The following is a 13,142-nucleotide window of genomic DNA, read 5'->3' on the forward strand; positions in this document are numbered from 1 at the left end:
GAGAACCTGACGGTGTTCAACACCAAAAAATGCAAGGTTCTCTACCTTGGGAGGAAAAACCTGCAGCATGCTTATAGACTCGGCAGTGCTACGCAGGTTAGCACTACAGATGAAAGGGACTTGGGGGTCATCATTGACCACAAGATGAACATGAGCCTTCAATGTGATACTGTGGCTAGTAAAGTGAGCAAAACGCTGGCTTGCATCCATAGATGCTTCTCAAGCAAATCCTGGGACATCATTCTCCTGTTGTACTCGGGCTTGGTGAGACCGCAGCTGGAGTACTGCATCCAGTTTTGGGCTCCGCAATTCAAAAAGGATGCAGAGAAGCTTGAGAGGGTGAAGAGGAGAGCCACACGCATGATCAGAGGTCAGGAAAACAGACTTTACGATGAGAGGCTGAGAGCCATGGGGCTATTCAGCCTGGAAAAGTGCAGGTTCAGGGGTGATCTGGTGGCCACCTATAAGTTTATCAGGGGTGCTCACCAGGATCTGGTGGAATGACTATTCACCAGAGCGCCCCAAGGGATGACAAGATCGAACTGTCATAAACTGCTCCACAACCATTTCAGGCTGGACATAAGAAAGAACTTCTTTACTGTCCGAGCCCCCAAGGTCTGGAATAGACTGCCACCAGAGGTGGTTCAAGCACCCACTTTGAATGCCCTCAAGACGCTCGGATGTTTATCTTGCTGGGATCCTGTGATCTCTGCTGACTTCCTGCCCCTGGGGCAGGGGGCTGGACTCGATGATCCTTCAGGGTCCCTTCCAGCTGAAATGTCTATGAAATCTATGAAAGGGAAGATGCCAGATTGCATTTCAGATTCTCCCAAAGATCAGGTTTGTTTGGAATCAGGGTTGAAGGGTTCTTTACTTTTCTCCTTCAAAAATGCTAGAGAATATTACGTTGTCTGTGTAAGATGTGCCAGAATCAGTGTTAAATGCACCTGACCAGGTATGTCAAATTATGGGAAACAGTCAATTATTAGCATGCATTTTATGTGTTCTTTTTGTAGAACAGCAGTGTGGTTAGAGGTTTTACATATGGGTAAGAGGGCAAGGTCTTTTCCTAATAGGATTCATATAACTCTGGAAGACATTGGTCTGTTTTGTAAGAATTTATTAATACTGTCTTGTTGGCCTGGTTCTAGGCATGGCCACTGAATAAATATGTTGGGCAGATTTAATAGCAGGCTGTTGGAAAAGCAAGCAGGATAATGGCTTGGAATACCTGCCCACCTGCCAAAGCTGCAGGCAATGTAGGAACCATTGCTGTAACGCCCTGCACCCAGCAGAGCAGCAGGGTCCCAGCCTGAGACACTGAAAATAAAGACCTTGCCTAACTGGAAAAAGATGCTGTCAAGTAGCGGGGAAACTCAGCTGTCAGGACACTTGTGCTGGGGAAACAGAGTGGCACTTATGGGTACCCCAGGGCCCGTCTGAAGAATTTAGAACTACTTAGATCTTCTTCAGAGAAGGGCTTAGGTAAGGCACGTAGGGATGAAAGAGGCCTTCTAGGTCATCAACTCCTGTCCCCGGTCTCCACAGAAAACTATATAATGTAATGCTGTTCATAAACCCATCAAGCTCAAACTGAGAATGAGCGAGGTTTTTATCCCAAATACTCCTGTTGGAGGCTGTTTCTGTGCTTCCCTGCTCAGAGGTTTAGAACATGAGGATGATTTCTGTTGCATCAGTGGGTAGATGCCCAGCTGAATATGGAGCTCCACTGTGCTTGATGCTGCAATAACACACAGCAACAACGTGTAACAAGGTTTGCGTGAGTGGGGTACTGGCTTTGGGGGGCCTGATTTGGAGAGGACATCAGAATGACACCACTGTCCCCAGTCTTTGCTGCAGCAGTCCTGCGTTGCCCACTGCAAGGAGCAGAGCTGGAGCACTGTGGAACTGTCCACCTGGAGAAGCTGGGCTGATGCAGTCCTGCGCTGTCTGGATGGAGGAGTTCGGCAGAAACAGTCCTGCACTGCCTGGTGGTAGAAGCCAGGGGTGGGGACACCTGGGGTGGTTAAGACTACTCTCCTTCCCCTCCAGCACCCCTTACTCTGTAGTGCTCAGCACCCCTTCCACTCTAACAAGGAAGTTCTGCCCAGGGTACAAAAACATCTGGCAACAACCCTGTACTGAACAGCTCTGCAGAGATGTATTCTCGGCTCCATTCTGCCTTCTACATGAGCACTGCGTATAAGTGAATATTTTCTGCATTCTCATAAAACAGACTGCAGTGGGTAGGAAGAGAGAGACAAACTGAGGTTTTGTTTGTAGGTTACTGGTCAGAGGGCCAGATGCTTGGCCTCAGTGGCACTGTTGCAGATCTGGAGTAACTCTGCTAAAATGGGTGGAGAAATGCACTTTAGATTTATGTCTGTGGAAATGAGATCAAACTTGGTCCACTTTATTTGTTTGGTGGAACACTGTTTTCTAACCTGGATGATTCAGCTGAGACAAGTCACAGCTGAAAGGCAAAAGAATCTGATTTCTCCATCCAGTGGTAGCCTGACACATTAACAGCTATTTATTAAATCTAGAAAGAAACAGCTGATGCCAAACCATTGTTAGGAGTTTTAATATACAATACATTACATGGTGCTGACAAGAAAGATTTACAAATTCCTTGGGCCTCACCAGATGGGCTTGAAAATTATTTTGACCTGCAGGTCAGCTTGGATTCTCATTATGTTAGTGAAACATTTTTTTAAAACTCTCTATCAATGGCTGGGAGAAAATGTAGTTTGTGTTCATTCAATATGCTCTAGTCAGGTATTGCTTTCTTTCAGCGGTCTACAGACATTTTAAAGGGACCCAGTCAAGCTAACTATCACAAGCTGATTTCGTTAGCCTTTCTTTCTCTCCCATATATAGTATATCTGTATCGCTGTATCCCCTATATCATTATCATTTAGGCTATTGGAACTGAAAGAGGGTTAAAAATGATGTTCACTTAGACTCCTCTCCGTTGGCTTCCTCTCCTTCATCACAGCAATAACCTTCTCTTTCAGAGCTATACCAAACCCAGCTCCTTGCATTCATATTAAATTCACCTGCCCCTATGATGGCTTCTTATGCAAATACCCCACAGCTATAGATGCACTTCCTTAGCACGGTTACTACTCCTTTTGCATGTAAACCCCAGCTGAAGCTGTCATGACTGGTAATGGTAGGTTAGAAGAATAACCAAGAATAGTTTAATAGATGCTAGGGATTCATAGATGCTAGAGTCGGAAGGGACTCAGCAGATCATCGAGTTGATATACCCCTTTGTTACCATAACAACATACATGTTCCTTAACATCTGTTTATGGTACAGCTGAGACAAGTCAAGCTACCCCATTTGGCAAGCACCTGGCACATTGTGGGTACTACTAGACTTTATTTATTATTTATACCTGAGCAATTAGCCAATATCTAGGATCTTGCAATTTGTTTCCATTAGAAGGAGACATTGATAATGAAGTCAGACGTTTTTCAATGTAATCCTGCTTATTTACAAAGAACATCTACAAAGCCCTGTCTCACTGGACACTGGAGGGATCAAAGAGCAGGGGCCAATATTAATCCATGTATCGTGCTTCTTTTTCCAGGCAGCACACTACTCAATGATCTCTCTTCTCTCTCAGCTTTCTATCAGTCAAACTGTGAGTGCATCTCTGGCTGTCCTTGGCTTTCTCATGTCTTCTCTATCTATTTTTGTGGTTTCTTCCCTCTCAAACATAGAATTTCCCCAAACAATATCTCTGCATTTGTGTTTGGCTCTCAATGAAACCTCTTGTCCATATAGCTCAGCTCCTGGTTGGCTTTGCATTTGCCCTCTGTTTTGTGTGGTGTCTCCTGTTGTTTCAGCCACTTGACTCCAATGGAGTTTAGTTGTTGCTTTTATTTATCCTGAAGGGAGGGTCACCACCAAGCCCGCTAGCTTCAGTGTAGATTCCTTTGACTTGCCACATAATGTTATTTTTCTCCATTGTTCACTTTTCCTATTCTGTATTTGCACCTCACTTAATTTAAACACTGAACTGGATAGTTTCACTGTTTGTCCTGCACCTGGGCAAAGCGGCAGAATCAGGTTTTCAGTACTGAGGGGCACTCAAAACTGAATACATTTGCTTTCTGTTAATGGATTCATTTTTTTTTTTTAAATCCTAGACATTTCCATCCAGATTAATATTTTTAAATGCCTCTATCATTTTTTGTCTTTTAAAACAAAGCCTGGACTTGAGGGAAACTCATTGACTAGTGTGCCTATAATTTTAGGGGCCAATTTATGTTCTGAAGTCATGGCTCTTGCATTATCTTGCTGGGATCCTGTGACCCCAGCTGACTTCCTGCCCCTGGGGCACGGGGCTGGACTCGATGATCTTCCGAGGTCCCTTCTCACCCTGATGTCTATGAAATCTATGAGGTTATTTGTTTGAAAGAATTCATATGGCCCTTGGTAAACTGAGTGCCTCACCATCTATAAGCAGTCAGGACTCATGGTAGAGATGATCTCTTTTATTAGACCAACTAGATTTTTGCAAAGAAAAATTCCTGAATTAGAGGCTTTCAGGCACAAACACCCTTCATCAGGCATAGGAGAAAAGATTGTGAAAGTTCTCCTGGGTAGAAATGAAAGTTTATATTTCATAAGAGAGTTGAAGGTGCATCACCATCTATAATGTATTTCTCCTTATACCACCTTTTCTGTGGTAGTGGAGTGCTATTATTCCCACTACTGGTGAGGAACTGAGGTAGAAAGAAGCTAAGTGACTTGCCTAAGGTTCTACCAGCATTCTGTGGCAGAATAGGTGATTAGATCTAGGTACCTAGGGCATTTCCAAGCCAAACAGGGAGGTGAAAGAATGAGTTTAGATACTTGTAGGATTAATTGGCCACTGAGAGGAGAAGGAATTGGGTGCCTAATATCCACTTAAGTCCTGGTTTTGGCATCTGCCTCCTTTTGTTTTGTTCTAGCCAGAAAAGACTAAGACAGCTGCAGCTCCTTAACTCCTCCAGAGCTCAAAATGGATGGTATAAAAAAAGGAACAGGAATGACTGCTTAAACACAAAAAATGCTGTGAAGTTACTGGGCATGAAGAAGGTGCCTTCATATGCATTTGCTGACTATCTATGCATACAATTCATGCTAATTCAGTGCTGTTTGCTACCAGGTTATTATAGCTTTTCAAATACCTGCATGTCCTGTGGTTTATGGGTGCGATTGACATTTCCAGCTGGACCTTAATGGAACCTTTCTGCTGCATCACACCATGATGTATTCTGTTTATGCTACATCTTAGAGTGCTGGATGTATTTTTTTGCTATAATTAATTAATTAGGGTTCTTCATTTTGCTGAGTCTGTCTCTTGTGGCAGTGTGCCTTAATGAAGAAATCTGGTAAAAGATGGGATATAGCCAAATGATTTCCTTGCATCTGGGTGATGCAGTTCTGAGTCTTACACTTTTGTGCATGCAAAAGGGCTAGAGGAAAAAAAATGCGTATATCCCTGGAAAACCTGGAGGTCAGGTCTGTGATAGATACAGTGGTTGATTTTAATTTTCAATTTAACTCCGAGATGATGGGCTGTATGCAGATAGTCAGTGACTGAAGACTGAATATAGCAAAAGGAATTTTCAGTACCTGAGCATTTGAGGGAGGAGAGGGAAGAGTTGACAGCTTGGGGATTGTGGTTGTGCATCTCCTTTGCCAATAAAAGACCATGGAAGCTACCATTGCTGGATCAAACTTGAAGTCCATCTAACCTATAAAATGATCTATTTTGGATTTTTTTAAGGTGAAGCAGTCAGGCACAAAGTAAAGACAGTTTCATAAATCAAGTGAATTGAATGTAGTAAATTCTTTATTTACTGTGAGCATTTCAAAGTTGCTTTTGCCTTGGTATTAAAGTGACAAATAGACTCACCCCAAAGAGGGTATCAATAATATTACACTTCAATCCAGAATGAGGAAAAAAAACCCAGAACAATATTTAATAGCTTAATGGTACCAAGCAACTTCAGGTGTTACAAATATGAATACTTCTTGCTGTTGCAGGCTGTGATTTGGATTTCATGATTCCCAAGAAGATTTGGCTCTATGCCAGGTAATAGGAAACAGTTTGTTTCAAATTACTCAAACAAAATTGCAGGCTTCTTTCTCCAATAGAATGATGTAATTTCACTTTAATGTCTTTCCTGAGGCTTCCTTCCCAATCACTGTTCTTTTGTTACCATAGAGACTGCTTCCACGTCCACTTTTCCTCACTTCATTTCCTATTCTGACTGATGACTCCTGTTGCTACCCATGCCACTTGCTGATTCATGCCCTGTTGTTCAGCAGTGTGTCCTGGTGTGAGCAGTCAAACAACCACATCTGCAGCAGCATACTGTGCATCTGCATACGACAGAGATAAGCTATCAATCAATATATGAACAGCTCCTATATACTGAAGCATCACAACAGCATCAAGATGCGAATATAATGACGACTGACTAGGATTCTGGGGCGCAATTTTGTCCTTAAGGAGCCAGTGTCACATCAACAGAGCAGTCACTTCTTTCTGATAATTTTCCCCATTGTACTGGTATACTTCAGGGTGCTAGCATTGAATTTCCAGAGAAAAAAAGATGATTCTATTTACTTGCTTTGTGGATCTGGTGACATTTGCATATTATCAATAATTCCTCCATCATCTGCACAGGATACTCATGCAGCAAGAGTTGAAAATACAAGAGTTGTAAAATAAAGGACTATAGTATCACAAAGGACTAGCAGCAGGCAGGATCTAGCATAAACCTGCAATGAACTTGAACTCCCTTTTCCAGACAGGCTCCATTTCACATTGCCTATGAATCCTCTTCATAATCTAGCTCCTAAGCCCCATCGGAGTGGAGGTTGGAAACCTAATTTCATCAGGTAGGTTTCCCCTCCCACCAAACCCTCTGTATTCCTGATATTTTTTGTTCATGTCATTCTCTCTTTCCAAAGCTGAGACAGTCTTAATCCCTTTTCCCCCACCAAAATAAAAAAAAATCCCATGCAAAATGTGGTATGCTGCTAATGGTACATTTGTGCCCAGCTCTCTGCAAATGCATCCATAGCATCGGATGTAGCAGGCTGCAGCCTATGACAGCTCATGCCTCTCTGAATGATGAATGGCATTGATACCCGAAAGCTTGCAAAGAATTAATTTTCCAACTATTTGAGTTGTTCTAAGAAAAGATGTCGGATCTACCCACAAAACCGTGTCTGTCTGAATGAGCCCCCTGCAAGAATGGGTAGTCTAGGATTTTGATAAAAGCGGGGTGCAGATGCTAAGGCCATGTGTCATGGACAGACCCATGCTGACGATGTCTCAAGTGGTGTGATGTTTGCGATATTTCTAGCAATTCTCAAACCATTAGCCCTCTTGTATAACTGGAAGCTTTACGGAGGAGCTTTACTGATCATCTCCTGCCAAGTTTTCCTCATTTTTGCATTCTGGATGTTGGATATTTGCACCCTTGCAGCCTTTGCTCTGGTTAAAAATAAACTAGAGGCTTTGCTAATGGGCTGAGGGCCTAGTGCTGGATGCTTCAGTTGGAAGATGAAATCAAAAACAAATGGCGCTTCACCGAAACGAGCGAAAAACAAATCTGGGGGGCTACGAAATAGAAACTTCGTGACCAGGAGCACCTCACTCACCACAGGACAAGGGGTGGCCTGATGGGTCTGGTAGCAAAGCCGTGAAAAGGAAGAGTGGGGCGTTAACGCCTGTGAGGTGAAGAGTTTAGGAGGAATCAGGTGTTCCCCAGCCTTGTGGTTGGGGGCTGGGCTGCCCCTGCCAGGGCACCTGGTCCCCTCAGGCGAGGCGGGAAAACAGCAAGCCCCGCCCCTCTGTAAAGCCCAGGAGGAGGGAGAGTTCTGCGCATGCGCGCCACCGCCATCTTAGCTGAATGGAAAGCCGCGGCTTTCTGCAAGGCGGTGAGGTGACGTCACGATAGCTCTCTCTCCACCCTTATTCTCTATGGTCAGTCCTCCAAGGTGCTCTATGATTGTGCCTTCCGGACAGAAGCGGAAGTGGCCCTCGTCTTTGTAAATCCGGCGGGAGCTGGAGCCCGCCGTTGGGGTGGTTGTTGGGGTGGGACGTGCTGCTCGCTGCTGCTAAGAGGAGTTGTTGCCGCGCGGAGCCATGCAGGCCTTCTTGAAGGGCCCGGCCGCCATCAGCACCCGGCCCCCGGCTGCCAAGGAGCGGGCGGCGGCCGCGGGCAGCAGCGGCGACGGCAAGAGACTCAAGCTCGTGCCTTGGGTGGAGAAGTAGTAAGAGCCGCGGGCAGGGGCAGGGTGCGCCTCGGAGGCTGCCTGGGCTCCCGGGGGGCGGGCCTGCAGCTTGGGCAGTTTCATACGAAGCTGTTCGCCCCTGGTTGTCAGGCCCCTGGCTGGGAGCACGCCCTGGGGTGTCTTGGGATCTTTCCCAATATCGGCTATGATCCCTGCGTGGCCCGTGACGTCTGTGTTAGTAAAACAACATAGTCAACGCTAGTAAATTCTAATACACTTGCTTCTGTTCTTACCTAGTCGCCCTAAGTGTGTGGATGAGATTGCATTCCAGGACGAAGTCGTTGCTGTGATGAAAAAATCCTTGGAAGGAGCTGATGTGAGTGTGGCTAATCGACTCCATTGCAGCACGTTCAAATAGCTCTCTTGCCATTGCGCTGAATGTCCATACCTGTACTGCTGTTTTATTAATACTTACCCCTTAAATGAGGCTTTATTAACAAACAAACTAGTACAGTGGTAGATGTCAGAGCCTCTTGTGGTAGATCTTGGAGTTGATCCAAAGCTGGGGTGGGAAGCTGAGTGCCTGCACGCATATGCCCCAGCCCAGCAGATATGGGGGAGAGAAGGGGCAGGGGCTAGATAGAGGCCCCCTGCGGTGAGGGACAGTGCTGTAGAGGCAGGAGCAGGGGTAAGTTGAGTGGGGCCCTAGCTGGGTGTGACTTACCTGCTGGGGAGGCGTATCCCCAAATAATTTTTTCTCTCTCTGCCTTGATCTGCACCCCCCCATTCCTTCCCCACAGACTTACCTGCTTGGGGGTGGGGGTGGTGCACAATAGATCTTGGGTTGCTTTTAAATGCTAAAGGTGATCTACTTAAAAAGGTTGGAGACTACTGCTCTAGTATAACTTTGGAAGCTTTACTGATAATCTCCTGTCAGTTTTTCTTATTTTTGCATTTTGAATGTAGGATATTTGCCTCCTGTGCACATACTTGCAGCCTTTTCCTGCTTCTCTAATATTCCAGGGAAAACATGTCTAAACTTCAGAGAGCAATTCTGATTTTTTTTTCCTTAGATAGCTGATGGGAATAAGTCTTGTGTTTAATGTTAAGTATGAACAATACTGAATAAAGGAAAGCCTTCCATATACATTTTCAAAAAGCCTTCTAATGATGACTATTTCCTGAAGTACAACTTGAATTAAAAGTTCTGGATGGTGAAGCTTTTGTATCCTATTACAGTCCCCTTATACTGAATGTATTAGGTTTGCCCATATGGGACGTGACGTTCCAATTAAAAAAATAAATAAATTAATAAAGGAAATTGTTTGAGGTGTTTTAGCAGCACCATGACAGTAACACTAGTGTAACTGTAAAAATGTGTTGCTTAATACATCCCAGTAGCTCGTACTTCTTGGCCACTGATGTGTTGAAAGCACTGAAATACTAAACCCTTATTCTATGTCCTAATTCTACCATATTTTAAATAATATCCTCAAATGTCACTGTATTTGTGTCATAAAGGAGCTATCTATAATGATGATAATAGGCTTATTCTGTCTGTCCAGAGTATCCTGGTTGTGTGAGCAGCCAATCACAAAGCTTACTGAAACAACCAATTGGAGTGCTCTGGACAGATGGAAGAAGTGTGGTGTTGTTAAAGATCCTGAGGCATCTCAAACAGATATGCAAGCAAGTCAGAGCTAGAAAGAAGCACCAGAGTGCCGTGCTGCAGAGCAGGCAGCCTCCACCAAAGCGGGGAAAGAAAAGTAGTGATGGGCCTGATCCTTTTTTTTTTCTTGTTCTCCAGAGCCTGCTGGGGCCTGGGGGCAAGCTGCAGGGGGCTCTGGTGCTTCTGTCCTTGGTGGTGGTTCCCTCCAAAGCTGCCTGGGCAGGGTACTAGCTGTGCAGGAGCAGCCCCAGCTTGCAGGCAGCACCTGCCAGTTCCAGCGGTGCATGGGGCCCTGGAAGGCTGGGAGTGCTCAAGGAAGCTTGGGCTTGGCTGGCTTCCAGCACCCCGTGCACCATCCCTGCTGCCTGGGAATGCCCGGGGATAGGCTGGCTGCCCTGGGAAGGTGGCAGAAGAGTGGCTGGGGGCGCTGGCAGCCAGAGAAGGTGGTGGGGATGGTGTATGGGGTACTGGAAGCTCACCAAGCCTGAGCTTCCCTGAGCACGCCTGGGCTTCCAGCACCACATGCACTGTCCCTGCTGCCTTCTCTGGATAGAGCCCTTGTACATGTGAGGAATATCGCTGTTACTTGTTATGTAGCAAACTAAAATGCATGAGATGTGCTTTAGTTTGCTATGTAAAAAAGTCATTTAGATTGAAATACGCCACCGAACGTGTACACTGTTATGCAATTAAATTGTTAAAAAAGGCAATTAAACCACTAAAAGGGGAAATTTCCTCATGTGTACAAGGGCCCTCTTATTTTATGACTATAAACAAGTCATAAGGTCAGACGTTTGAAAAATATGTATTTATATTCCTAAGCCTGTGTTGACACATGGACAGCTTTATGTAGCCTTTTCGAGGGTGAGAAGTTTTGATTCCATTAAAGTATTTGGTCAAAGGATAACTAAAAATCCTATATTTAAAGAAATACTTTTGCAATAAAAATTTAATCACAAATGTTTTGCAGGTTTCAGCTAGTTAATATTAATGAGATGTGGGAAGCTATTGCTTGCCCTGAAACATCAGTCTTATGACGTTGTTTAGGTCATGGGTTGGGTTGTTCTATTTTGAGCAGTGCTATTTAAACTGATACCACTTTTGAACCAGCTAGATTTCTGGGATTGAGTCTGGTATACCAGTGTTGACTTTCTGTCTGCTGAGTCAAAAAGCTGATCTGTACTTCTTATTTATAGCTACGGGTTTTATATCTTGTAGCTGTGCTGCCTCAGCTGAGTAAACCATTTGACGGCAAAAGCACATAGCTATCCTAAGCTTAAGAATTAACAACATACTAATTGTATTACTTTAAACAGGACTTTAAAAAACCAACCAAGCAAGTAAAGATATAAAATTGTATAAAGCCTGAGACTGCCAGTGTCTGTTCCAGAGAACCCCAGTGAATTCATAAGCATGCTTCTCAGATGATTCTTTGCTGGCTATTTATTGCTGCTGGGAAGGGGGAGGATAAGGTTGCGTTCTCAAACTTTGTGTGGATCATGCTTAACTAGTTGGATTGTTCCATGGGCATCCTCTTCCCAGTTTGTTCCTTGCTGATCGCATCCACTGCACTTGCTTATGTAACAATGTTGAATACTTTATAATGTATTTTTTCACTAAATTCATTGATGGAAATGAGGAAAGCTAGTAGTTCATGGGCTGCTGATGACTGTTCTGTGGACTGTCAGTGGTACTAGGCCACATTTTGGGAGTTGCTGAGCCCCTCCTCAGCTTCAGTCTGCAGTAGGAAACGTCTTGTTTCCCTTCTGTGCATGTAGCGGGCTGAGCACAATTAATTATAAGTGCGCATGCTTTGTTTCTGTCTGTAGGGATTCCATTTTTTCTCTGCTACTACTGCTGTGTTTGATCTTGATAAGAAAAACAAATGTAGCATTACATCTGGACATATTGGCAAAGCTCTGTTTCTCTTTTGAGACTATTTAGAGACCACTAGTCATACCACTAGGCTCTTAATTTCAGTTTACTCTCCATATACCCAGCTCTTAAGAACTAACTACATGTTAAACTTTCAGAAACAGACTGGGTTTGCAGTATGAGCTGTCATTGTCAGTAGCTGTAACCTTATCATAATTAAGATAAAGAGGTCTACAGGTATCCCAGCTTACCCCTGGCAAATGTTGAAAACTGCTTGGCTGGATTAGGTTACAGTTCTGCTAAAAATACTGCCATTAAGTTGTATAAATGATTTGGCTATGCCTTGTAGGAAAGCAGTGTGAATGCTGGTGATAATTTAGAAGTGGAACTGAAGAACAAATAATGAAATTGAAGTACAAACATTGAAGTATGGGTTTAGCTAGTTAAGTAGAACTAGTAAAACATGGAATCTCATTAAAATTCCTTACTAATGCCTTTTCAGAGGATTATCTGGGAATGGTTTAACACTTCGGGAGGATGTAGATAATTGTGCAAAGCTCTGCAAATTGTACAAAGCCAAGCACAAAGCTCTGCAAAGAACCTGCTCTGTCTGCCTAGTGTTCAATCCAAAGAGGCATCATGAGACTTGAAACTCTCAAAGTATCTCTGCTTCTCAGTGCAATCTTAAGCACTCTGGGAGAGAGTGATGTTTCTAGTTGCTGATCAAATCTTTGAAGGCATCTTCTTAAAAGATGTTTATTACTTGGTGTATGCTCTGTATATGTAACAATCTTTAGAATCTGTTAAAGTCATGGCTTCAGGAAAGTTGAGTTTTTAGAGAAGGTGGGGTTTCAGTGACAAATATATACTGGTATGTATTAATATTAGGGGTACACTGATAAAGATTTTTTTGGCTGATACCAATGACCAATTATTAATGAGCCATATTGGCTGATACCTGTGTGATAACCGATATGCAGCCTGGCAGCTTGGAGAGCAGGTCAGTAAGTCTGTGAAGGGGAAGGGATGTGAGGTTGGGAAGGCGCATGGGGGTGTGTGCAAATTGAGGCCCCCATGGTGAGGGAGGGAGTAGGGCTGGGGCAGAGGCAGGGGCAGGCGCTGTCGGGGCAGGGCACAGGATGGAACTGCAGGTGGCTCTTCTGGGGGGTGAGGGGGGGGGATGGCTCCCTGCTGCTGCGTGCATCCTTGGGAAAGGCGTGTGGGGTATGTGCCCCCTGGATTTGTGTGTGGGACAAAAGCCAGGAGCTGCATCAGCCTCTTTCTGGCAGGGGGCTGGGCCAAGGCTGTGCTTGGGGTGGGTGGCAGTGGTGTTGGGAGGGGAAG

The 13,142-nt window shown here is 44.5% G+C and overlaps 1 protein-coding gene across 1 annotated transcript in view; it reads left to right on the forward strand.

Annotated features, from left to right (window-relative positions):
* Positions 1 to 8,155: 8,155 nt before the first annotated feature.
* RFC4 (replication factor C subunit 4) overlaps positions 8,156 to 13,142 on the forward strand; it is a 22,656-nt gene continuing 17,669 nt past the window's right edge. The window contains exons 1-2 of the mRNA XM_019503367.1: positions 8,156 to 8,293; positions 8,552 to 8,630. Of these exons, the coding sequence (XP_019358912.1) occupies positions 8,166 to 8,293; positions 8,552 to 8,630 (207 nt within the window). The 5' untranslated portion in view covers positions 8,156 to 8,165. The remainder of the gene's footprint in view (positions 8,294 to 8,551; positions 8,631 to 13,142) is intronic.

The sequence above is a fragment of the Gavialis gangeticus genome, unplaced genomic scaffold, assembly GCF_001723915.1.
Source record: "Gavialis gangeticus isolate Ggan-Ray unplaced genomic scaffold, GavGan_comp1, whole genome shotgun sequence".
NCBI classification, from domain to species: domain Eukaryota; kingdom Metazoa; phylum Chordata; order Crocodylia; family Gavialidae; genus Gavialis; species Gavialis gangeticus.